General features: G+C 43.4%; 2 protein-coding genes across 3 annotated transcripts; one reads left to right on the plus strand and one right to left on the minus strand.

Annotated features, from left to right (window-relative positions):
- Positions 1-645: 645 nt before the first annotated feature.
- TESK1 (testis associated actin remodelling kinase 1) lies at positions 646-6,746 on the plus strand. Its single transcript, XM_074280301.1, has 10 exons — positions 646-1,293; positions 1,511-1,632; positions 1,718-1,766; positions 2,075-2,221; positions 2,386-2,468; positions 2,756-2,846; positions 3,530-3,613; positions 3,787-3,876; positions 4,108-4,225; positions 5,439-6,746. The coding sequence occupies exons 1-10, from the start codon at positions 1,069-1,071 to the stop codon at positions 6,362-6,364; spliced, it is 1,935 nt and encodes a 644-aa protein (XP_074136402.1). The 5' UTR covers positions 646-1,068; the 3' UTR covers positions 6,365-6,746.
- Positions 6,693-17,456, minus strand: CD72 (CD72 molecule). Of its 2 annotated transcripts, XM_074280302.1 has the most exons (9): positions 17,179-17,456; positions 16,441-16,548; positions 16,111-16,185; positions 14,289-14,378; positions 11,059-11,433; positions 8,935-9,113; positions 8,297-8,427; positions 7,499-7,651; positions 6,693-7,035 (listed from the first exon to the last, which is right to left on the minus strand). In XM_074280302.1, the coding sequence occupies exons 1-8, from the start codon at positions 17,258-17,260 to the stop codon at positions 7,504-7,506; spliced, it is 1,188 nt and encodes a 395-aa protein (XP_074136403.1). In that variant the 5' UTR covers positions 17,261-17,456; the 3' UTR covers positions 6,693-7,035; positions 7,499-7,503. The 2 variants fall into 2 exon arrangements, with proteins under 2 accessions (XP_074136403.1, XP_074136404.1); XM_074280303.1 differs by lacking the exons at positions 16,111-16,185; positions 16,441-16,548 and having other exon boundaries at positions 17,179-17,442.
- Between the last annotated feature and the right edge of the window lie 9,205 nt (positions 17,457-26,661).

Raw genomic sequence — 26,661 nt, forward strand, 5'->3', positions numbered from 1 at the left:
CAAGGTAATTTTGCAGCTGCCATGTTCAATTTCACATGTACTTTTACAAATCTACATGAGTTCTCAGTTTCATATACAAATCTCTTCTGTTCTTTGTATATTGACTAGTTTAACTTTATTATAAAGTTCATAAATTTAAAAAATAAAGCGTTGAAATTCTGATTTTGTTTTTCTCATTTAAAGGAGTTTTGTAAAATTTAAAGCAAGCCATAAAGCCTCAAATGAATTAATATTTATAAAAAAGCAAATAGCACTGACATTACCTACCTCACTGGGCTTTTGTGAGGAAAGCTTTTTGTTAAACCTTGGGGTACTCACTACCTAAATGTAAGTTATATTATTATGGGAATAATGCCTACCTCACTAGGGTGTTGTGAGATCAAAGGGGATCATGTCAGTGAGAGCCACAGGTTAAAGTGGGGGAAGATTGGCACCTTCCGCCCCGGTCTCTAGTCCAGCCGCACTAGCCTGGCCCGCGTGCCCCAGACTCTGGGGACCAGGGCCAGAGCCAGGAGACAAGAACCAAGAGGAGTACCCGCAGCAGCAGGGATGGAGATTAGATCTAGGGAGGAGGCTGGAAAGGAGGCTCAAGGGCGGGATGCTCCGGGCGGTAAGGAGTTAAGCGGAGGCCGGGCCCCGCCCCCCGCAGGCCGCAGCGCCGGAGCCCAGCCGGAGCCGGAGCCCGAGCCGGAGCCCGAGCCGGAGGAAGGGGAACACGGCGGCGGCCTCCGAGCCTGCCAACCCCCGGGGGAGGGAGCCCGCCCGCCACTTCGGCGCCTGGGGTCTGTCGGGCCGGCCCGAGCCCGAGGCCCTAGCCTCGGAGCCGAGTGGAGCGCCGCGGAGGGCTGGGCCGGCCCGGCCCCGGGCTGCCAACTCCGGGGGCGGACCCGGGATCCCGGGGATCCCTCAGATCCCCACGATCTCCGGGCCCCGAGCCCCAACGCCGCCCCGTCTCCCCTAGGCCGGACCCCCCGCGCCGGCTCTCCTGCGAGCCTCTGGCCACGCCAAGAGGCCCCTGCCGGATCCCCGGAGCCCCCACGATGTGAACCAGGAGAGCGCGGTCCGGCCATGGCCGGAGAGCGGCCCCCGCTGAGTGGCCCGGGGCCGGGGCCGGGGCCGGGCCCGGGAGAAGGGCCCGGGGAGGCCGGGGGGGAGGGGCCCCCGGCTCCTGGGGGCGGGGGCCGCCCCTCCTCCTATCGGGCGCTCCGCAGCGCAGTGTCCAGCCTAGCCCGGGTGGACGACTTCCACTGCGCGGAGAAGATTGGAGCCGGCTTCTTTTCTGACGTGTACAAGGTGAGGCCTGGGGCAAGGGACTGGGGTGGGGTGGGAGGGAGAAGAAAACTCGAGGGTGGAGGGAGGTGGGCAGGGGGAGTGTACTGCTGCTGTCTGGGATAAAAGAGGGTGGAGTGGGAGCCAAGGTAGGGGTGTTACCACCGAAAGAGGGCTTTGGGGATGTGTGGGGAGCCGCTGAGCCCGGTTCAAACGGCCTCTCCCACACACATTCCCCCAGGTCCGTCACCGACAGTCTGGACAGATCCTTGTGCTGAAGATGAACCGGCTTCCCAGTAACCGGGGAAACACGCTTCGGGAGGTGCAGCTCATGAACCGACTTCGGCATCCTAACATCCTGCGGTGAGCTCCCGGAGCTGGGTTCCAGAAGGTGGGACCGGCACTGGGGCAGGATCTCTTCTCAACCTACTTCTTATCTTTCCCCCAGGTTCATGGGGGTCTGTGTGCATCAGGGGCAACTGCATGCCCTGACTGAGGTGAGGAGGGATCTGAGTAATGGGAGATCCAGGAGTAGTGGGAGAGGGGGGAGGGTGGGCGGGGAGCTGCAAGTAGAGATGTGCCAGCAAACTAAGCCCTGTATTGTGGATGGCAGAACTGGGGATTCATGTGCCCCCTGGGCTGCTATTCCTTTCTTTTTCACTCTTCCATACAAAGAATTTGCTCAGGCACTCGTCTTGCCCTGCAGAATTCCCAATATCCCCCAGCACAGCATGGAGAGGGATCCGGAGCACAGCTCCAGCCTCCCCTGATCTCTTTGTGCCCTCCCAACTCGTGTGTCCTACAGTACATTAATGGGGGAACCCTGGAACAGCTCCTCAGCTCCCCAGAACCCCTGACCTGGCCAGTAAGGCTTCGCCTGGCTCTGGACATTGCAAGGGGCCTGCGCTACCTACATGCCAAGGGAGTTTTCCATCGGGACCTCACCTCCAAGGTGAGCCCTTTGCCTTTGAGATAAAGTAAACAAGGGATGAGGCAGTGGGAGATATTGGAACTGGGAGCTAGATAACGACTTAGGAGGCATGGGGTGTGGGGTTGTTGGAAAGGTATGATGAAGGGGGTAACGAAGTTGGTGATGTGAATGTGTATATATCTCAGAACTGCCTGGTACGTCGGGAAGAGGAGGGCCTTACCGCTGTGGTGGGTGACTTTGGGCTGGCAGAAAAGATCCCTGTATACAGGTAGGTCAACAAACCCTAAACCCCGTTGAGAGCAGCCCAGTGAAGACCATTCTTAGTTCCCCAATTGTGTTTGTATACTTGCTACCTTATCTGCCCAAGGCCTCCTACTGAAATACCTACCTCCATAGACTGCTCCTAATGGAACTCTGCCCCTCCAAAACTATCTCCCTAAGGATCAGCTCCGGTTTGGGGGTGGCTCGTGGCTCTCCTTTTTTGGTGGGAAAGAGCCATTTAAAAGGAAGGGTGTGGAGTGAGTCAAGTCTCAGAGCGCTCTATCCCGTTTGCAGAGAGGGGGCACAAAAGGAACCATTGGCTGTTGTTGGCTCCCCGTACTGGATGGCACCTGAGGTACTTCGAGGAGAACTTTATGATGAGAAGGTGAGACACCCCCAGAAACACTCTCCTTGTTGTTCAAGATCACTCGGGACCTCCCTGAAGTGTGGTTTGTACCCTTTCCTCCAACCAGAGGAGGCTACCTTTGCAGTTGTCTTGTGTGAACTTATAAGATCCTGTGTAGGCAGAGCTTATCTCTTAGTCTAAACTTTGTATCTCCCCTGCCAAGCTAGTAGTGTTCCATATGCAAAAAGTACTTTGTAATTTAATGAATAAATTAAAGAGAATGCCTCAGCACCACTTCTAGACCCTCCAAAGATCCTTCAGAATGATTTTCTAGCTACTACCTAAAGACTTTCTCTTAGAGTTGCACCTTTTAGAGACCGCTCCACAAGTCTCTCAGAGAATCATCTCAGACACCTCAGACTTATTTTACGGTCCCCACACATAATTTCTTTGCCCACCTTCCCAGTATACTGCTTTTGATCTCCTCGGGGATTGCCCTGGTCCCATCAGACATTCCCCATGCCCCAAACCACAGCCAATATTCTTGAACCTTTGGTGTTCTTTCTTAGGTGGGGGAGCTCCAGGTATCCCAGGGGTCAGACTAGAAGACCAATAGTCCCCATGAATCCCTCCCATCCCCATATACTTCTGGCAGAGGAAAAGGGAGTTTTTAATCTTATATTTTTCTCCCTCTAACCGCTCCTCCCCCTTTGACATCCCAGGCCGATGTCTTTGCCTTTGGGATTGTCCTGTGTGAACTCATTGCTCGGGTCCCCGCTGACCCTGACTACTTGCCCCGAACTGAGGTAAGTGCTATCCGGTGAGGAGAGGGGAAGAGCAACACATCTTTTTTTGTTTTGTTTTGTTTTAAACTAGGGAGTGCTTCCTGAAGGAAGGGGATTCTGAATGAGGGATGGAGGGTTTGGTTGAGGGAAGGTTGGGAAGCTAAATGGGAGGGGTTTTGATCCTTCTCTTTCAGGATTTTGGTCTGGATGTTGCTGCTTTCCGTGCTCTGGTTGGGGAAGACTGCCCCCCACCCTTTCTCCTCCTGGCCATCCACTGCTGTAGCGTAAGAGCCTCTGCTTCTCCCATCGAACCCTTGAATCCCCCGTCCCTCTCCCCAAACACACACATACACACACTATCCCTTTGGCTTCACAGAGGGTACCACATTATTCCCTACTTTAACCAGGTTTAGTGCCAGGACTGGCACTAACCTCAGAACTTATGGGGCTGGGGGCAGGGAGAATCATTGGGAAGGAGTCCTTGATGAGAAACTCAAACTGCATCTCCTTTCTAGATGGAACCTAGCTCCCGAGCCCCCTTCACTGAAATCACACAGCATCTGGAGCATATCCTGGAGCAGTTGCCTGGGCCCCAGAGTCTGGTTAAGCCGGCCCCCTCTGCCCCAATCCAGGGTAGGGGAGAATCAGGGTGATACATGGGGGCGCAGGAGTTGGGAATGGAGGAAGATGCTAATGGTTCTGGACCATCAGGCAGCATGATGGGCAAACAGGAATTTTGAATCCTCTCACTAAAGAAGCACCTATGACATGCAAAGGCGCGAGGGATACCTAGTGCCTGCCCTGGAGCCCTCCTTGGGGGGAAACAAGCATGTTACAGATAAGTCACTGGAAATCAGTATGAAGTAAACAAAGTAACAAGTTGGGGAGCAGAGGGCAGTAAAATTTTGCTCTACTCTCCTTTTCTTGACTGTCTGGGAGGATCTGACTTTGCTCTTTGAAATTTTATCTGTTGTGGGAGTAGTATGTGATGGACTGAAGATAAAAAATAAGACGCCAGTTTTCATGGAGGGCTAATGTGAGGGGTTGTCATTTGTTACAAGGACTTTGTCTTCTTCCTCCCCCTCTCCCCCCATCCTACTCCCCTAACTGTGGGAGGTTGGGAATAGGAAGAAGAGAGGTAGGAGGGATAAGGGATGGAGTAGCTAATAGAAAGGGAAGTCAATGAAACATTTTTAAAATATACAGAACAGCAAGGCTAGAAGGAATCATGGGATAACTTTGAAAATTATTTGTTGAATTTTTTATCATTCATTTATTTGTAAAGCAAGTTTTACATAACATCCAACAATTTCATACGCAATCAATCCTCTTTTCTGCTCTCCTATCTACAGAAGCGCCCATTTTATTTAGTTTGTTAAGTTCAGAACTTTAAAAAATCAGTTTTTTTAAAAGGAGAAGGTAGGGTAATATAGTGTAGTGTAGGACCGGGGTTCAGATACCAGTTCTGCTTAGCCAAGTCACGAGACCTCTGAGTTCCTTCTCAGTTCTGGATCTGTGATCCTGCTCTGAAAGTCACTCAGGAAGGGTGGGGAGTCACTGGGGTACAACGGGGACACTTGGGACCTTTCTGCTTGTTGCCCCCACAGTCCTTCCTCTCTGATAATATAGGGGGTACTTTGGGTTTTTTGGAGCTAGGGCTTATGATGAGAGAAGAATGTGAGAAAAGTTCTTCTAGAAAGGCTGGTTCCCGGGCCCTTGCATTGATCACAAGGAGGTTTGGAGAGAGCTTGTGAGACAGGGCTCGGGAAAGGGTTGGGGAAGTCATTGGAAAAGCAGGGTCGTAGCGGGGGCTCCAAACATTGACCACCACTTTCTCTATCCACAGCGTCAGCCCCAAGAGATGGTCCATCTACTGCTCCTCCTCAGAACTTGCCACTGCCCCCCGATCCCCGGCTGGCTCGCAGCCGCTCTGACCTATTCCTCCCACCATCCCCAGGCTTATCCCCTTGCTGGGGGGACACCCAGACCCGAGTCAACCCCTTCTCCCAGAGGGAAGACCTTTGGGGTGGCAAGATCAAGCTCTTGGACACGCCCAGCAGAAGGGCCATCCCTCTGCTGCCCCTGCCCACTGCCACCCCCACTCCGGTGACCACACCCGAGCCCCTGGTCCAGCTCCCTTACCCCCGCCCCCTGCCAGGAACCCCTGCCCGAAGATGCCGCTCCCTACCCTCCTCTCCGGAGCTGCCTCGCCGCATGGAGACCGCTCTGCCTGGGCCTGGCCCCCCTCCTGTGGGCCCCTTCTCTGAGGACAGGATGGACTGTGGGGGCAGCAGCCCCGAAACAGAGCCCCCAGGGCCCCAGCCCTGCCCGTCCCCTGCAGCAGTCAACGACAATTTCATCAGCACCTGTTCCTCGGCCTCCCAGCTCTGGTCTTCCAGGGCAGGACCCGCCGCGGGACTCCTGATCAACAACAACCCTTCCCCCGTGGTAGTGAGCTCCCCACCAGGCTGGGGTGGCCAACCCTGGGGCCGAGCTCAGCGCAGCCTGCCGCAGGCCACAGCCCTGGAGCGGACTGAGCCCCCCAGCCTCCCCCCCACCGTGGCCCCCAGGGACCCTGACGAGGGGCTGCCCTGCCCCGGCTGTTGCCTGGGCCCCTTCAGCTTCAGTTTCCTGTCTGTGTGCCCCCGACCCACACCTGCTGTGGCCCGCTACCGCAACCTGAACTGTGAGGCCGGCAGCCTCCTCTGCCACCGAGGGCACCACGCCAAGCCGCCCACGCCTGGTCTACAGCTGCCTGGAGCCCGCTCCTAGCAACGGGGACTGGGGGAGAGCTTGTCCCCTGTGCCCTGAACTTTGGTCTGCAGAAGGCTGATGGAATCCCCCCGAATATAGCAGTTAGAGCCTGGGCAGTGCCAGCCTCAGCAACCCCCTCCCTGCCCAGGTTCGAGAGCCTGGAATCGGCAGTTAGGCGGTGGCCGCTGGATCAGAACCGGTAGCCACAGGACACCCTCCCCAACCAGCTTGGACTCAAAGGCCAGAGCGCTCCTTAGCCAAACCCCAGGACCCTCCAGGGTCCCACCAGCGTCACTGACATGGACACATGTGGTGTGGCTGACACACAAGACTAACACACAAATTATTTAAAAGTATTTCAATAAAACTGCCTGGCTGGCTCCGGGCCGCCCGCACCCAATCTGCCCATGTATCCTCTTCCCTTTCCTTCTCCTCCCCTCTTGTAAACACCTCTCATGGAGGTCCGGGAAGGGGCCAGGGGCCTCAAGGAAGATGCTAGAATCCAAATCCCCCTACTCGAGGCTGGTCCCCTCTTCCCAGAAGGTCCAACCTCTCTTGAACAAGACTGGAAATAGAGGATGGGAGCAGACGGGAATAATGACTAGAGAAGTGTTTGTTCAGTCCTTAATCTAGGCCCTTGACTGCAGAGGCTGAGAGGACTTGAGATGATGAATCCTGAAGCTCTGGACCTGGGATGGGGACAGGGAAGGGGAGAGGAAGGGGATTCAGGGACAAGGTCTGAAAGGGTAGAACTCTAGTGAGACCCCACTCTATTGCCCCTCTGCCCGCCCCCCACAATTTCCTGAGCTGGGAAAATATGTAAAACTTGGTCCTTTTCCCTCCAGGATCAACCAAGAGCTCCATCCACTTTGCTTGACCGTCCCAAAAGGTTACCTATAGTTCTGGTCTTGGACCTTCATTCTCCCTGTACCCCCAAACACAGAGCATGTCTGTCCTCTCCACATACCCCTGCCTGACCATTGCTCCCAACAATCTCACAACCTGGTAAGAGCTGGTGTTAGAACTTTGGGGATGCTAGGCCCGGCTGTCCAGTCTAGAACCTCTCCTCTGAGGAAAGGGGAACAATCGGAGAAACATGTCAGTAACTCCCAACTAATTAGGCGCCTCTCTGGAGCTGCTCCCTATACTTACCCAGCTCAGGGAAAGAAGTGGTCCTCCATCTCCACAGGATGTGGACGTTCAATGGCTTCTTTCTCACAGATGAAAAACAAACTCTTATTACACTTTTCAGTAGAAATCCAGAAGTAATTGCCTTGAAATATTTTGATCACTGAACACGTGTTTCTGGGGAGCAATGAAATGGAGCTGGGTCAAGTTCTAGCCATTTTCCACCCCAAATTCCCTTATTCCATCTCCTTAACCCCTCCACACACTTTTCCTCTGCCCCCAACAATAGCCCAAGGTCAGATCAAGGTTTTGAAGGGGGGATAAGGGGAAGGAGAGGTTTACAGATGGTGGCCAGGTCACATGGCCATGCTGCAGCAGGATCTACAGGGGGCTTTAAGACCTGCAGAGAACAAATGAGGGAGCTGGAGGGGCTATGGGAATTATCAGATAATCACCTGAGCTATTCCAGACTAAAAGTCTGGGAAGCCAGAAGTACTGCCCTTTCCGCTGGTTTGGGGATCCTGGAGTGCCCACCTCTGAAACTCCCATTTTGTTTTTGGTTCTTCATGCCTGTGCTACCCTGAGGGAATCCTGTGTTCACCCACACCTGGGGGCATTTGGTCAGAAATACTGTTAGGACGCCTGAGTTCTTTTTCCTCCTGCTTAGGATCTCTCCTGAGCCAGTTCACTTAGTCTTGGGGGTTTAATTTCCCCTCATTCTTCAGAGAGTTAGGGTCAAAGCCACATCCACATGATAATTGATTTTTGGTAGAGGGGACAGCTGGCAGGGGGACATGTTTACCATCACTATAGTCAACTTACTGATCTTTAAGTGGTTTGGGATTCATTTGGCATCCCTGGCACCAGAAATCATAGTTTCTCTCATTATCATAGGGAAATATAATTTTTTGTTTAAATGTCTCCTTTATCGCTTGAAGTTCAGAGGATCTGTCCTGTGGGAAAAGTCCAGAGGGAAAGATAAAGTTTGTGGGAGAAGGAAGACACCTTGGGGAGGGCTGTGAGTCAGGAGCGCTGTGCCTTCATGATACCAGCACAAAGATGGTCTTGAGACCTTCCCACCATCTCACCCCTCCCGGTGGTTCAGCCCTGCTGATAGATCAAACACAACCTTGAAAGCTCTGGGGGAGCCCCACAATAGGCTGATATTCCAGCTAGGGAAGGACACTCACTAGCCCTCCACCAAAAAGGTGAGACAGTTCACCGGGTTTGATCGCTCACCCATGACTGTAGCTCACAAGATAAAGGAGGGATAGAGGGAAGAGGAACACATGAATCCTATGACAACCAAGGAGCCCTATTGCCACCGCCAGTCACCCCAGAGAGGTCATAGAGCTAACCAGAAAATTCTGACAGCACATTATCCATTTTATCAGTACTCCTCATCTGCTAGGGGGTCAGAAAACCTATGTGAAACCTAGAAAGAAGGAAGGAACTCTTACTTTCATGTCTTCCACTGAACTCTGACCAAGTAGCTTTGAAGACAGAGACTGACAAAACGAGTCGCTCTCTTTCCAAGTAGTCTTACAGCTTGAGATATACAGGCATTTATTCTTAAATAATGTCCACCCCAAGGGACAGCAGTATTCTTGGAACTGGTGAAAATGTCTCGACTCCTGGTCTAGGAAGGAGATCACAGCATTAGTTTAGATTTAAAGTCATTCCTTGATATTCTCTGACAAGAGCATCCATGGGACTCAATGGAGAGACCTCTGCACCTTGAACTTGAGTTCAAATCTGTCTTCAGAGCTGTACTAGCTGTGTGACTGAGCAAGTCACCCAGTCTCCATTTCCTCAATAGCACTTATCTCCAAGAGAGGAGGATCAAATGAAATATTTGCAAATATTTTGCCCTTACCCAGGGCCTCACACATAAGTGTTTAATAAATGCTGGTTCCCTTCCTCCTTTCTTTTCTTCAGCCCTCCTACTCACATCCTTCCTCCCCCAACAGTTCTTTTCTATGACTGATTAGGCAGGAGAGATAACGGTGCTCAAAATTGCATCTTAGCTTCTTAAATTCAAATGACCTTTGCTATTTTTTTCCTCTCCTTTTTTCTCTAGATAACATTTTAATATCTAAATAAGTATATTTTTAGAAGACATTCACAAGTTCTATCTCAATTTATGAATCTTATAAATTTTATCTTACTTGATACATGTTTTTATTATCTCCATTTTACAGTTGAGGAAACTGAGGCTCAGAGAAGTGACTTACCTAGGGTCCCACAGCTAGTAAGTGTCTGAGTTTAGATTTGAATTCATGTCTTTCTAACTCCAGCTCCCAATGCTCTTAACCTACTGCTAATCACCTTTTAGTCTGTAATAGTATGCTGGCCTTTGTGTCTTTACCTCTCTCAGCCATTTCGCTGGGATAATAATTCCTCAGATGGGAAAACAAGACGAGTATTCTCATGATAATAGTACCTATTCAATAGGGCTGTTGTAAGATAATATCTTAAAAAGTGGTTTGCAAACCTCAAAGCACCATTTAAACACCAGCTGTTATCGTTACAAAACTAAAGCCCTTCTCCCAATAATTCACAGCCTGAACCCTCCTAGATTTCCAGCCTTCTTCGCCAGTTTCCTTCACTGAGATGAGAGGATCATAGCCTTAGAGCTGGAAGAGGCTTTAGATATATTACAATCCATTCCCTGTCATATTATAGATCCTCTATAAGTATATAGTTATAGGTATCATAGGCAAAGTAGATGATTCGTTTGCTATAGACGGCTGTAAGGATTGTGGCAATGAGGGTGATGTTCAGAGCTCATGCACTGGTGGGGGGGGGGGGTTATAGCTTCGATAATTGAGTCTTTTGAGTAGAATCCCTGCTAGAAATGGGAGAAGCTAAATGCCAGAGTGGCAAAGTCTCACCCAAGGGTCCAGAGGTCATAGGTGGCAGAGATTTCTTGGGATCCCAACCCAGGCTCTCTCTCCATTCCATGTCGCTTCTCATCACCTTAACGCTACAGCCAAACAGGTGTCCTCACCAAGCAGGATTTATGTTGCCCAACTTCCATACAATCTGGATGGAAAACCCTTCCTCTCCCTTCTGAGTGTCTACCAGTGAGAATGGCAAGGACAAGGAAAATTCCAAGAACGGGGAATGATTCTGGGACAGAATCATCAAGATTGAGGAGTTGGTTGACAGCCAGAAGGGCTCTCTTCTCCAGGACTCCATGGCACCAGCCTATTCTACCCATGTGATATTTATCAACATTCTGCCCTGTGCTACTTAGTCCATCTACATGCCCTTTTTCTCACCCCTAAACTTAAACTCTTAGAAGGGCAAAGACTGTGTCTTGCATCCTTATGTTCCCCCCAGTGCTTAGCAAAGTATATTGCATATAAGATGCTCAAATGTTAAATGAATGCATATGGAGACATCAAAAATATTCTGAATTGAGATTAAAGACAAATTATCCTAATTTCTACTCTTAATATTTTTAGAATATTAGAATTTAAACTTTTGTACTATGCTTTCTGCCTTCCCATATATTGTCTGCAGTTGACTTGCTGCTCCCCGATCAACCCCACCACCAACCTCTCCTTCCCATCACCAACCTTCTCTTCTACCATATCTCATACTACTACTTTGGAGGGAGCAATCAAAAAGGGACTGGACTTGTTTCAGCCCATTTTGCAAGATTTTCAGCTTTTTTTCCAGGTTTCTCTTCTGCTCTATATTGTTCTCCAAGCTCAGTTTTGTCTTATTCCATTCCAACCTGCAGGTCAGCAGGAAGTTTTCAGTAGCTCCGAGTTGATCCTGTTCTACCTTCAGTTTCTTCTGGGTCTGGGCCAAGTCTTCCCTGGTAACTTGCAGATCCTTTTCCTTACTTGACAAATGGGCAGCCCCCATTTGGAGTTGCTGCCTCAGGCTACCATTGGTGACTTCCAGGACCTGGTTGATGTCACTGAGTTGGTGAGATAGCTGCATATCTTTTAGACACAGAAAAACAAGAATGGTGAGAAAAGCCAAATCCAGGGTTTCTCCAACTTTATGCATATTTATCATTCTTCTCTATTTCTTGCAAACTTCAGGACAACTGTACTCTTTCAGCTATTTGTCTCACCAAAATTAGGTTACAAAATTCTTGTGGGCTTAATAATGGGTTTTAATATGATTCATGTGGAAATATGTTAACAATTGTACATGTATATCTTACATTGATTGTGATCTTGGAGAGGGGGGAAGTAATGGAGAGAGGGAAAACAAAAGTTAGAACTCAAAAATTTTACAAAAATGAATGTTGGAAAATATCACATTTTCATGTAATTAGAAAATTAATAAGGGCAGCTAGATGGCATAGTGGATAAAGCACCAGTCCTGAAGTAAGGAGGACCTGAATTCAAATGTCAGTCATTTAACACAACATTTAACACATAAAAGTCTCAGCTGTGTGACCCTGGGCGAGTCATTTAACCCCAGTGCCTCGGTGTAAAAACAAAGAAAATAAAATTAATATACTATTAAAATGAAAGACTTCTTTAAAATAAATAAATGGAATCTTTCTCCTGTATCTGTTGTTCAGATCAGCTATTTTTTGAATTAAAAAAAAAAAAGATGGAAGCTTCAGGAGTTAAAATCTTGGGTGTTTTGTGTTTTTCTTTAATTAAAAAAGCTTTTTATTTTCAAAACATACACATAGATAATTTTCAACATTCATCCTTAATTTTTTCTCTTCCCTTCCTCCACCTCCTCCCCTAGATGACTAGTAATTCAATATGTTAAACATGTATAATTCTTCTAAACATATTTCCACAAATATTGGGCTGCACAAGAAAAATCAGATCAAAAAAGAATAAATGAGAAAGAAAGCAAAATGCAAGTAAACAACAACAAAAAAGTGAAAACACTATATATTCATACTCAGTCCCCACAGTCCTCTGTCTGGGTACAGATGACTCCCTTCATCACAAGATCATTGCAATTGCTCTGAATCACCTCGCTGTTGAAGAGCCACATCCATCAAAAATGATCATCACATAATTGTGTTGTGTACAGTGTTCTCCTAGTTCTACTCACTTCACTTAGCATCAGTTCATGTATGTCTCAAGGAGCTAAAGTCTCAAGAAAGAGGTAGAGGTAGGAAAGCAGAGAGCTGTAGAGACCAATAATATATGGCACTTGCTATAATATATAGCAATATATAATATAATAGATGATATAATATAATGTAGCAAATACATAATATAGAGAGCATCATCATGCTACATGCTAGGGAATATATGTGGTTTAGCTAACACATGACCCCTACCTTTCTAGATAAATTGCTAATGAATTTATGGAATAAGGAACTGGAGCAGGAACACCCGATTCTTTGGATACCCACCAGGAAAGGTCACAATGGCAGCTGGAAGTAAGGCTGCAACCACACTTTAATAAGGCACAGAGGGTATAGTGGCAAATGGCATAGAAAGTACAGAGACAAGTGGTGAAAGTGGAGAGAGTGGAGATGTGGAGAGAGGCAGCAAGGAGAAGAGGATGGGAAGGAGAAGTCACAAAGAATAACTTATATGACCATGGATTCAAGTTGGGAGCACAGGGCAGCATGGATGCAATGGAGTTGGAAAAATGCTTGGTGGGGGAAGAAAGACTCACTAACATATCCAAATCACCTCAAAGTGGTCCGTTCTGCTAATCTTTTTTCCCCCCTGAGGCTGGGGTTAAGTGACTTGCCCAGGGCCACACAGCTAGGAAATGTTAAGTGTCTGAGATCACATTTGAACTCAGATCCTCCTGAATTCAGGACTGGTGCTCTATCCACTGCACCACCTAGCTGCCCCCGTTCTGCTGATCTTAAGAGCAGATCTAGATGTCTAGAACTTATCTGAGCTTTATGTATTATAGAATCAAAGGGTCAAACAGCAAAGCCTAGATAGTTTCCCCTAATTTAGCACCTATTATTAACATGTGATTTTTGGTTAATGTAGGATACAGTTTGCAAATTATGTTCCTTTTGAGGCAGTCGTACATGATGGCTCCTAGGCTCTCCTTTGCAATCTTGTCTGCTGCTATTATCAGTTTATACTGGCAGCTTATAAACTTATACTATACTGACCAGAAAGGAGGAAAAGAGGTGGTCAAGGAGGCAAGAACAAGCTAAATTTTGAGCACAATAGAGCTCAAGTCTGGTGACAAGGAACATTTGGAGATCTCCCAGGAAAGAAGAGTGAAAGCTAGAGGTGGTTGGTGATTCAGGCAGAGGGATGTTTCTCCAGAGTGGTGCTGCTAGAGATCATGAAATGAAAGATCTTGCCTCTCTGCCCAAACCAGCTCCCCGTCCCCATTTGGGGCAACCATAAAAATAACTTACAAGAGAATAAAATGAATAGAACCAAGAGAACAATTTATTACAACATTGTCAAAAGAAACAACTATGAAATAATGGATATCTCTGATCAATGCAATGATCAATAAAAAAGATTGATTCCACAGACTGAGGAGGAAGAATGCTCCAGTAGACAAGTGATGGACTCATGATGCAGAATGAGATGTACATTTTTGGACATAGCCAATCTTGGAGATCTGTTTTGCTTGACTATGTATAAATATTTCAAGGTTTTGTTTTGATGGATATTGAGGAAAGAGAAAGGGAGGGAAAAAAGAGAATACTTGATAATAGAAAAGAAAAGAATTTAATTTTTATTTTTTATTAAATTATTAATGTATTATATATAATATATTTATAAATAATATATAATTTATTATAATATAATATAAATGATATGTATAAATAATATTTTTTAAAATTAATATTTAAAAGATACTTAGCAAGAGGGGACATACTTACACTGAATGCCTAGACTGATAGTAGTGATCCCCAATAGCAAACAGGTGCCCAACAGGCTCAGGAGAATGTATGGTGTCCAGGTCATAGGGCCTGAGGGGAGAAAAGTTGGGATAGTAAGCCAGTCTGTCATACAGGAGAAAAAGGGACAGTTCGGAGTAGTTTTGCTCATGAGAAGCAACACTTCAGTTGGGATCTAATCAGTTAAATGGCCAAGCCATGAAGTGAGCTCAATGGTTATGTCAATAGTCTATTGAAGCCTCTCTATTATACTGAATATTAATGGATTAAGAGGGTTTTTTAGAAAGTAGAGAAAAGAAAAATCTCACTGAATTGGCCTGGATTCTCCATGGCAATCTATGGATCTCACCAAATAACTTAAATAGGTGTTTAACATATAATTTGCCTTGTGAGGTTTTGGGGAATCATTGTTTATATGTTGAAGGTTGTATTTTAAGTTATTGGGGATTTGCTGTTGGGAGAACTATTAGATTTATGGAAGAATTAGAACTGGTAGAAAACATCACCTTAGAGCCATCTACACCCAGAGAGAAGACTGTGGGAACTGAGTGTGGATCACAACTTAACATTCTCACTTTTTGTTGTTGAACGCTTGAATTTTGTTTTCTTACTCATTTTCTTTCCTTTTTGATTTCCTTTTCTGATTCTTCTTGTGCAGCATGATAATTGTATAAATATGTTTACATCTATTGGATTTAACATATATTTTAACATGCATAACATAGATTGATTGTCATCTAAGGAATGGGGTGGGGGGAAGGAGGGGAAAATTTGGAACACAAGGCTATGCAAGGGTCAATGCTGAAAAATTATCTATGCATATGTTTTGAAAATAAAAAGCTTTAATAAAAAAAAGAAAATATCACCTTACTCATTTCACCATTTTTCTGTTGCAGGAAGCTGTTCTCTTACAGAATACTCCTATGCCAGTGGTACTCTGTACCTCTTGTATATAGGTTGTTGCAAATATTGTTCTGAAATACTTCAGAATTATGTTTTGTAAAAGTAAATAATTGTTTTAAATCTATTTTGTAAAGATATAAATAAGTACAGTAGAATTTCCGGAATATAATTTGCACTAATACACACGAGCATGATTTAATAAAATAACTTTACTCTCCCTAAAAAAGGGGGGGCAGTTACAGAAGGGATCAGTTATAAGAAGGGAGATAGTAGGGATATGTGGCTAGGCCCTTTATAAGAAGAAAATTCAGTCAAAGCACTGGTATAGTGGTAAGGGAAAGTGTTTAAAGGAAAGGATGAAGGGATCAGGGGAAAGGCAAGGGGTCATTACAGTGGCTGAATGTTTCAGTTTGTGCTCTCAGGTAACAGTGATCATCCATATTAGATCTCTCTCTCTCTTTATCTATTCTCACCTAGTAGTGGGCATCCAAGCACCCACTAGAGCCTCCAACTTTCTTCCTCTGGCTATTTCAATATCCTAGACCCTAGTCCAATACTGGGGGAGTGCAGAGTCTGGGGTATGTGCTCCAACTGTGTGTGCCCTAAGGATGGTCCTAGAAAAGTACTAGAAACATCAATCCTAGAAATCCTCTGCGGAGGCTCAATGTCCTGCCTTCCCCAGGCACTCAGGATCCTCCCCACTCTTCCCAAAGTCTCTAGGGACCCCCTGACAGTCCTCCTCCATTCTAACCCTCAGTGTCCCTTTTTTCCCACCCATCACTTTCTCTTAAAGTTATCCTCTCTCCTTCTTTTGCCCCAGTTCTTTCCATTTCAGGATTTCCCTACCCAAAACAATCCCAACCACAGACTCAGAGTAGAGTGCCTGGTAATTACTACTCACAGGGCAAAATCCTCCTGGCAATTGGTGATGTTACTGAATAAGGTACAGCAACTGACTTTTCTGTCTTTTCTCCACCTGGAGATAGAAGAGTAAATCCACATTCAAACTATCCTCCCATGGCTGCCCCTCTATTTTTGAATCTCCCCTGGGTGGTCCATTTCCCCAGAGACACCTCCATCTCCCTTGGCCTTAATTCCATCTTCCCCAGGTATATTTAGAATCCTCTCCCCTCTTCCCAAAGTCCTTAGAGACCCCCTGACAATCTTCTTCCACTCTAACCCTACATGTTATCAATATACAGTTGCCTCAAAAATCTCCTAGAGCACCTACCCGTTTGTCCCCCACAGCCAGGAGGATCTGGGTTTGGGAACACATCCTTGACTGAAGGTACTTGCACATTTTCATAGGTGAGCTCTCCATCCTCATCCACCTCAGGGTCTGGAGGAGGGAGGAGAGAGATGAGGAGATGGCTAATTAGGGATGGGGTCAGTATATAGAACTGAGTCACTGAGGAGTAGATCAATGATAATAATGGGATCAATAAGATTTAGGGGATGGGACCAGTGCAAGAACAACAATAAGTGACTGGAAAGATGAGGCAATTTCACAGAGGTGAGAAATAAGTTAGAAAAGTAGGGATAGTCTATGGGAAAACTCACTGGGAGTTGGAGCCAATGAGGCATAGAATCACTGTGGGGGGGATCATTTAAGTGTGTGGATCTTCATGGCAGAGTCAGTCACTGGAGAAATAGAGTCATCAGTGTGTGTATTGGGGGGATTCAGGGATTGGTAGGATAATGGGGAACTAGGCAAATCATGGACCAGGATGAAGTTTAAGGGAGTCAGAAAAGGATGATCAATCAACAAACATTTATGGGCTGCATGGGATAATGGAGAACGAAGGAATGTGGACTATAGAAAAATGGTATATGTGAAGAGGAATTAGGAAATGTCAGAGAAGGAAAATTAACTGGCGGGGGCATAGGTTCAGAAGAGAAGGGGCTTCAGAGAGGAGAGAAACCCCAGAAGATGGAGGGCAGAGTAGGGGCTGGTTTCAAGGGCTCTTACCCTGCTTCTGTCTAGCTGACAGGCTCTTCTTCAGAGGAGATTTCACAAAGCGCAGATCTGCATAGGTGATGGATTCAGCCATGGTCCTGAGGTCCTGATGATCCCTTCCTCTTTTCCCTCTGACCCCTTCTGTGTCTCCCTTTTGCTGTCTGTCCCTTTCTCCTTATCTGATTCCTTATGTCTGCTCCCCCCCAGTCCCTCTGAAGCTCGCTGCCCACTCTCTATTGAGAACATATCACAGAGCTACAGAGCTCTTTACCAATGATTTTTACTACAAAAGAGGAAGATATAAGAAATTAAGACTCCCCTCCCCAGCTGGAGTCAGTAAAGCGAAAGGTGGGGTCAGCTCAAAAATAGAAACAGGATGATATTAGTCATAGAAAGATAGGGCAGAAGGAAAGAAGAACTTCTCAGGGTCAGAGGAGATCGGTGAAAGACAAGGGAAAGGGAAACTGAGGCTTGAGAATGGAGTAGATTTCACAGGATCATCTCCTCCAGGAAATAGTCCCTGATTAACTCCCCTACGGTGACTGCCCCACCCCTGCCCACCAATGCTTTCTATTCTATATTCTCTAAGCATTTGGGGACTCTAACCTTTCTCTCCCCAGCAAATTGACAGGTTTCCTAGGGATTTATAGGGATTATGTCATTAGACTGGAGGGTCTCCATCGGAATATCTATGTTTCTCCAATCCAAGTCCCAAAAAAAGAGACTATTCTTCCTCCACTTAACTCCCTAGAATGGTGTTATCAGAACAAGATTTCCCCCCAAAGATGGGAACCATATTTCCCATTTTTCATTATGATCCTTCCCTCAGGACTGTATATACAAAAGGTGCTCAAGCAAAGGTGTTGGTGACTGACTGTATGGCAGTTCTGTGTTTGCCAGTACCCAGAATACCCAGGTCAGATCCTTAAGAATCCTCCAACCATTTGGCACCTTGTGAGTACTTGGAAGACCAAGGACCAAATGGTCCCTCCTTTAGTTGCCGTAGCATTTCTTCTTAGGACTCTTTCCTTGCCCATCTCCTATTTTGGTCACTTTCCTCCCTTATGGGGATAGAGTTAGAAGGAAATTTAGAGATTCTCCAAACCAACACTTTCACTTGGTAGAAAATGAAATTGATGTGTCCTCAATTAAAATTGTTGCTCTGGTTCCTCACTAATCTCTAGCCATAAGAGCTCCGGGATTGTAGAGTTGGCCCTCAAGTGCCCTATTCCAAGCCCTCAAGACCAATCAATCAACCATCAAGCATTTTTTAAAAGCCTACTAAATAAAAGGTAACCACCTAAATAAAAGGTACTTTGAAAAAAAGAGAGAAAAATAATTCCTGCCCCCAAAGAGCCTCTATTCCCCTGGAGAATAACCCCAAGAAATTATTGTTGCATGCAGTCATGAGAATGGACATGGACAGCACAGGGGAGGAATCGTCTGAAAACTGCCTCAACGGTTTGTTTCTGAAGGTGAAAATTTAGGCACTGAGAGAGTAATATAAAAATGGGGAAACAGTGGGTCAATGATGGGAAAAACCCCACCCTCTTTTTGGGTCATCCCCCACCCCCATCCCCTAGGCGCCACCATTCATGCAGCTGTGGAGACAGAAGAAGAAGAGGAAAGCGATAATAATCAGATCTGAACAGCATTATAACAAGTGACTGATCATGCATGGGGCTCTGACGGGCTCTTTTAAATGTTTCTGAGCTTGTGTGTGTGTGTGGTTAAACTTTGTCTATGTCTAAATATATATGAAGCAATAAGGTTTGCCCCTACATATAAAAAGACTTTGGATCTCTCCTTCCTTGGAGAATGATAAAACTCCAGGGAATGGTAGCCTCTACGTGTAACCTAGTGAGGGTGTCAGGGATGGGGCTGGGTTGAAGGGGACAAGATGCCCTTTATGGAATAGAGTGAACATGTATAAGATTCTGGTGTAGACATGTAAAAAAAGGTGGTAATGAGTGAGGGGATGAGAGAGTCTCCCTCTCTCTGTAAATATCCTCATCTTTCAGTAAGCTTCTGAAAGGAGAGGTAGGATGGATAGAAAAGGCAACAATATACCAACAAAGGAATCAAGAAGGATTCATATGATTCCCCAAGGAACACAAATCTTTTCCCCTGCTCCATCCTAGGATAACTCACATATGCCCCAAGTTGCTTAGCCTAGGGTACAGCAATTAAAATTTTTCTGTATATTAATCCCTTTCTATTTACAGATCTGTAAATGACTTCTAACTGGTTAATGGATATGATCACAGTGTGCCCCAAAAGATTTGTTTTGGGACACATGAGGGTGGGATGTTAAAAATTATTGCTTTGCTGCCTCTCTATTAGCTTCTCATTAGAGATTGAATGTGTCTCCCACTTTTCTCAGACTAACTAGTTTCTCCAATATATCTTCATTGCTTGCATAGATATTCAAAAAGGGCTGGTGGCTATATAATTTCTTTTATGTAAAGGGGAACTATACAATAATAAAGGATGTAGGCCAAGAGGGAGGCTATTTATTGGATATAGAGTAGTTGCACCAAGAACTTCTGACTACAGGAGCAGAAAATAATTTTTATGTTTAGATTTCTCCACCACTGTGGGAAAAAAGGGAGAGATAGAACTTTAAAGTATTTTTCAGTTAGAAAAATAGCATGTTTCCTAGCTTCTAGGGTAAGAACTCACTATTTCACAGAAATTGCTAGGAAAACTATATGTCAGAAACTTGGCACAGATCTATATCTCACACCCCATACCAAAATAAAGTTAAAATGGTTACATGATTTGGGGGTAAAGGGTGATACTATAAGCAAATTAGAAGAGCAAGGGATAATTTGCCTATCAAATTTTTGGAGAAGAGAGGAAATTATGACCAAAGAAGAACTAGAGAATATTATGAAATGCAAAATGGACAGCTTTGATTACATTAAATTAAAAAGGTTTTGCACAAACAAAACCAACACAAACTAGATTAAAAGGGAAATACAAAACTAGGGGGAAATTTTTACAGTCAGTGTTTCTGATAAAGTTCTCATCTTTAAAATATATAAAGAACTGTGTCAGATTTATAAGAATACAAGTCATTCCCCCATTGATAAATGGTTAAAGGATATAAACAGACAATTTTCAGATGAAAAAATTAAACCCATTTATATTCATATGAAAAATGCTCCAAATCACTATTGATTAGAGAAATGCAAATTAAAACAACTTCAAGGTATTATCTCGCACCTCTCAGACTGGCTAAGATAACAGGAAAAGATAATGATAAAAGTTGAAGGGGATGTGGGAAAACTGGGACACTGATTCATTGTTGGAGTTGTGAAATGATCCAATCATTCTTTAAAGCAATTTTAAACTATGCCCAAAGGGTTATAAAACTGGGCAGTGCCACTACTGGGTCTGTATATCATTGAAATCATCAAGGAGGGAAAAGGACTCACATTTGTAGCAGCTCTTTTTGTGATAGCAAAGAAATAGAAAATGGGTAAATACCAATCAGTTGAAGAATGGCTGAACAAGTTGTGGTACATGTGTGGTACATGAAGGTAATGAAATATTATTGTTCTATAAAAAAAAAATAATGAGGGGCAGCTAGGTGGCGCATAGAGATACCAGCCTTGAATTCAGGAGGACCCGAGTTCAAATCTGGTCTCAGACACTTAACACTTCCTAGCTATGTGACCCTGGGCAAGTCACTTAACCCCAGCATCCGGAAAAAAAAAAATAATAATAATAATAAAATAATGAACAAGCTGATTTTAGAATGGCCTTTAGAAAATCTTTATAAGATTTACCTGAACTGATGCTGAGCAAAACAAGCAGAACTAGGAATACATTGTACACAGTAACAGCAAGATTGTGTGATGCTCAGCTATGAAAGAGTTGGTTCTTTTTCAGTGCTTCAGTGATCCAAGGCAGTTCCAATAAACTTTGGGTAGAAAACAGCATCTGCATCCAGAAAGAGAACTATGGAGGTTGAATATAAAATAACACATGCTATGTTCACTTTTTTTGTTTTTGTTTTTTGTTTTTCTCTCTCATGGTTTTTCCCTTTTGTTCTGATTTTTCTCTCCTAACATGATTCATAAAGAAATATGTATTTAAAAAGTTAAAATATACATGTATAACCAGAAAAAAACAATAAAAAAGAAAAAAATTTTAAAAGAAAGAAAAATATCACATTTCCCAAACTCAGACAAAGGAGACAATATCTATGGACACTGTTAAGGTTATTTCACCAATCATTGCTTTTATCAGGGCTACAAACATCCTCAGCAGCTGTAATTCAATGGCTTGTCAGTGTCCTTGTAAATGGAAGACCTGAGTGGGGGCAGTGGGGAAGCTGCTTTTTTAGATGATATAAAAGTCATCCTGTTTTCTGTTTGATTCGTGGCTAAAAAATGTAAGTGGGAAAATTTAGGCTTGAAGGAAGAAAAAAACTTCACAACAACTGAAACTAACCAAAAGTAGAATAGGATACCTGGGAAGGCAATGGCTTCCCCCTCACTGGAAGTCTTCAAGCAAAGACCAGATGATCACCTGTAGATAGAATATTTTGTAAAGAGTATTTTGTTCTGGGATATTGGAGGGAAATGGCATTGGTGGCTCCTTCTAAGTCAAGTTAATTCAATAAGCATCCATTAATCTGTTACTATGTGACACAATTGCTAAGCACTGTGATACAAGTAGAAGCCCAATAGAAAGGACATTCCCTGCCTATGAGAAGCCTACATTTCAATAGGGAAACACAATGGGATGTACCCAAGAAGGAATATGGTGGAGGTAGAAGTCTGGAGGATAATTGAACAGGTCCCCAGAGAAGGAAGGAGTCAGCATGGTTAGCTTTCAAATGGAGATTCCAGGAGGAAGCAACCAATCCAAGGAGAAGGGAACATGAGGATGGAGGGATTTTCCCCAGATAAGAAGGGTGATGTATTACAAAGAGGATGGCAGTTTCCAGGATGAAGAGGCTACAGGAACGTAGTGAGCCAAAGCATCTCCCAGAGTAGGGGGCTGCTGAAGCACTGTGGAGAAAGACGTTCAGAGATTATAGAAGTGGACTCCAGAGAGGAATGAAGTAGAGATTCCATCTTATTGTCCAAACTGGAGCTTCTGTGATAGGTTTCTCTCAGCAATAGATATAGATATTATACAACCCAGTAACATTTTAGGGTTTTTAGTAATCTTGGAGAAAATGAATGTATATGTGTGTATATTATTGAATAGTATATATATAATCCTTGATTCTTCACTATTTCTACTCCCTCCCTCTGCCCCGCCATGTCCAACCTGATGTCATATCCTATTGTTTCTAATTTTATATCTATTCAGTCATCTTCACAATTACACATTTTACACAGTACTGGAACATAATAAATGGGGTGGGAGGGGAGGGAAAAGGAATTTTTATATTTTTTATATTTTGTATTTATATAACACCTACTATGTGTCAGTCGTTGTGCTAAGTGCTTTTTTTTTTTTTTTAATTTTTTTTATTATATATATATATATATATTTTATAATATTATCCCTTGTATTCATTTTTCCAAATTACCCCCCCTCCCTTATTCCCTCCCCCCGACGACAGGCAATACTATACATTTTACATGTGTTACAATATAGTCTAGGTACAATACATGTGTGTGAATATCATTTTCTTGTTGCACAATAAACATTAGAATCCGAAGGTACATGCAACCTGGGCAGACAGATATTAGTGCTAACAATTTACATTCCCCTCCCAGTGTTTCTTCTCTGGGTGTATCTACCTCTGTCCATCATTGATCAACTGGAAGTGAGTTGGATCTTCTTTATGTTGAAGATTTCCACTTCCATCAGAATACATCCTCATACAGTATTGTTGTTGAAGTATACAGTGATCTTCTGGTTCTGCTCATTTCACTCAGCATCAGTTGATTTAAGTCTCTCCAGGCCTCTCTGTATTCCTCCTGCTGGTCATTTCTTACTGAGCAATAATATTCCATAACTTTCATATACCACAATTTACCCAACCATTCTCCAACTGATGGACATCCATTCATCTTCCAGTTTCTAGCTACAACAAAAAGAGCTGCCACAAACATTTTGGCACATATATGTCTCTTTCCGCTCTTTAGTATTTCTTTGGGATATAATCCCAGTAGTAGCGCTGCTGGGTCAAAGGGTATGCACAGTTTGATAACTTTTTGGGCATAATTCCAGATTGCTCTCCAGAATGGCTGGATTCTTTCACAACTCCACCAGCAATGTATTAGTGTCCCAATTTCCCCACATCCCCTCCAACATTTGTCATTATTTGTTCCTGTCATCTTAGCCAATCTGACAGGTGTGTAGTGGTATCTCAGAGTGGTCTTAATTTGCATTTCTCTGATCAGTAGTGATTTGGAACACTCTTTCATGTGAGTGGATATAGTTTCAATTTCTTCCTCTGAGAATTGTCTGTTCATATCCTTTGACCATTTATCAATTGGAGAATGGTTTGGTTTCTTATAAATTATGGTCAGTTCTCTATATATTTTGGAAATGAGACCTTTGTCAGAACCTTTGTTTTTAAAAATATTTTCCCAATTTGTTACTTCCCTTCTAATCTTGTTTGCATTAGTATTATTTGTACAGAAACTTTTTAGTTTGATGTAATCAAAATCTTCTATTTTGTGATCAATAATGATCTCTAGTTCTCCTCTGGTCATAAATTCCTTCCTCCTCCACAAGTCTGAGAGGTAGATTATCCTCTGTTCCTCTAATCTATTTATTATCTCCCTCTTTATGCCTAAATCATGGACCCATTTTGATCTTATCTTGGTATATGGTGTTAAGTGTGGATCCATATCTAATTTCTGCCATACTAATTTCCAGTTTTCCCAACAGTTTTTTCCGAATAATGAATTTTTATCCCTAATGTTGGAATCTTTGGGTTTGTCAAAGATTAGATTGCTATAGATGTACCCTTTTTTGTCCTTTGTATCTAATCTGTTCCATTGATCTACCGGTCTATTTCTTAGCCAATACCAAATGGTTTTGGTGACTGCTGCTATATAATATAGCTTTAGATCAGGTACACTTAGACCACCTTCCTCTGAGTTTTTTTTCATTAGTTCCCTTGCAATTCTTGACCTTTTATTCTTCCATATGAATTTTGTTGTTATTTTTTCTAGGTCATTAAAATAGTTTCTTGGGAGTCTGATTGGTATAGCACTAAATAAATAGATTAGTTTGGGGCTAAGTGCTTTAAAAATATTATCTCATTTGATCCTCACAACAACCCTGTGAGGTGGGTGCTATGATCATCCGCATTTTATAGTTGAGGAAATTGAGACAAACAGAGTTAAGTGATTTGCCTAAGATCCCACAGCTAGTAAGTGTCTGAGTTCACATTTGAATTCAGCTTTTCCTGACTCATTTGGAAAATGAACTGATCTTTTCCAATCCAATGGCCACTGTTGAGTTTCCCAAATTTGCTGGTACATTGAGTACAGCACTTTAACAGGTTTATCTTTCAGGATTTTAAGTAGTTCCGATGGAGCTGCATCCCCTCCACTAGCCTTATTGTTAGCAATATTTCCTAAGATCTACTTGACTTCATTTTCCAGGATGACTGGCTCTAGATTGATCTAGAACCATAGTAGTTCTTGATGATGTTAAGATCTTTCTTACATAGCTCTTCTGTCTATTTTTGTCACCTCTTTTTAATCTCTTCTACTTCTGTACCATTTTTGTCTTTTATTATGTCCATTTTTGCATGAAATGTTCCCCTGATATTTCTGATTTTCCTAATGAGATCTGTCTTGCCTATTTTATTGTTTTTCTCTATTTCTTTGCATTGCTTATTTAAGAAAACTTTTTAAAAATATCTCTTCTTGCTATTCTCTAGAATTCTCCATTCAGTTGAATATATCTTTCCCCTTTCCCGTTTCCCTTTCTCTTTTCTTCCTACTTCAATCATTTGTAAAGTCTCATCAGATAGCTATTTTTGCTTTCTTGTTCTTCTTTTTCACCTTGAAGTACCAGAAAAGCTAGCTGGTTTTCAAAGAGGTAGAGGAACTAAAGACCAAATTGCCACCATTTGCTGAATAATGGAAAAAGCAAAGGAGTTCCAGAAAAACATCTACATCTATTTTTTTGACTACATTAAAATGTTTGACTGTGTGGAGTACCAAAAAATGTGGCAAGTCTTTGAAGGGATGAAGACCAGTTAGTCTTGTCTGGGGAAAAAATCACCCCAGATGGCCAAAAGAGATATTGAAACAGAGCTCTGAGCCAAAAACACTTTATTAGAGAAGTCTGACTCTCCTCCAGTAAAGAAGACCACAGACCTCCTTCTCAATCTGAGGTGCCATCTCCTTCCAGGGCTCTACTTTTATTTAAAAAAAATATATATGTATATATATATATATATACACATATATATATATGTATACATATATATATTTATATGTATATATATATTTATATGTATGTATATATATATATATTTATATATATGTATGTGTATATATATATATATATATACACATTCAAGAACAATTTGCCAAATATAGAACAATTTCATTGGTTGACGCATACAGAGCAATTTCATTGGTTGCCATAATGCATAGGTTAAAATAAGAAAGCCACAAAGTTGTTGGATAGGCAAGGCAGGAAATATTTCCACTGAGTAGGTGGTCACAAGATGGATGAGTTATCTTTGGGTTGGGCAAGCAGAGACAGCATGTGCTCCAAGAACATACTGGGGGGAACTTAAGAACTTTCCATCTTGTCGTCATTTTTGCTTGATTGAATCATGGAATTTGAGCAATATCGAATTTGTGCACAACAGTATAGAAATATTTCATGTCAGTGTTCTCATGGTTTTGTGGTTATACAAATAGATCCCACAGTTGGCACATAAGTAATTTCCATTATATTAAAGTGTGGGGTCTATTATAAGAACTTCTTTTTCAAACACTATACTCCTGTATAATTTATACAGAATATGAATTGCTTATTCTTACATGTACTGTTAGATGATTGACTAGATATGCATTGCTAGATGAATAATTACTAACAATCATTACCCATAAAATCATTACAAACTGATTAATACTGATTAGACTTTGAATAGGAGCCTTCAAGTAATCAGCTTTTTCACTTATTTCTTGAGTAACCTGTATGCAGATCAAGAAGCAATAGTTGGAACCAAACACAACACAATTAACTGGTTTAGGATTGGGAAAGAAGATCATATTAATAACAAAGCCACTCTAAAACAATGAGGTTATTCAGGCCAGTTCCAATGATTTTGTGATGAAGAGAGCCATCTATACCCAGAGAGAGGACTGTGGGATCTAGGGTGATTCACAACATAGAACTTTCACTCTTTTTGTTGTTGCTTGTTTGCATTTTATTTTCTTTTTCATTTTTTTCTGGTCTGATTTGATTTTTCTTGTGCAGCAAAATAACTGTATAAATATGTATGCATATATTGGATTTAGCATATATTTCTACCATGTTTAATGC

The sequence above is a fragment of the Sminthopsis crassicaudata genome, chromosome 1 (genome assembly GCF_048593235.1).
Source record: "Sminthopsis crassicaudata isolate SCR6 chromosome 1, ASM4859323v1, whole genome shotgun sequence".
Classification (NCBI taxonomy): Eukaryota; Metazoa; Chordata; class Mammalia; order Dasyuromorphia; family Dasyuridae; genus Sminthopsis; species Sminthopsis crassicaudata.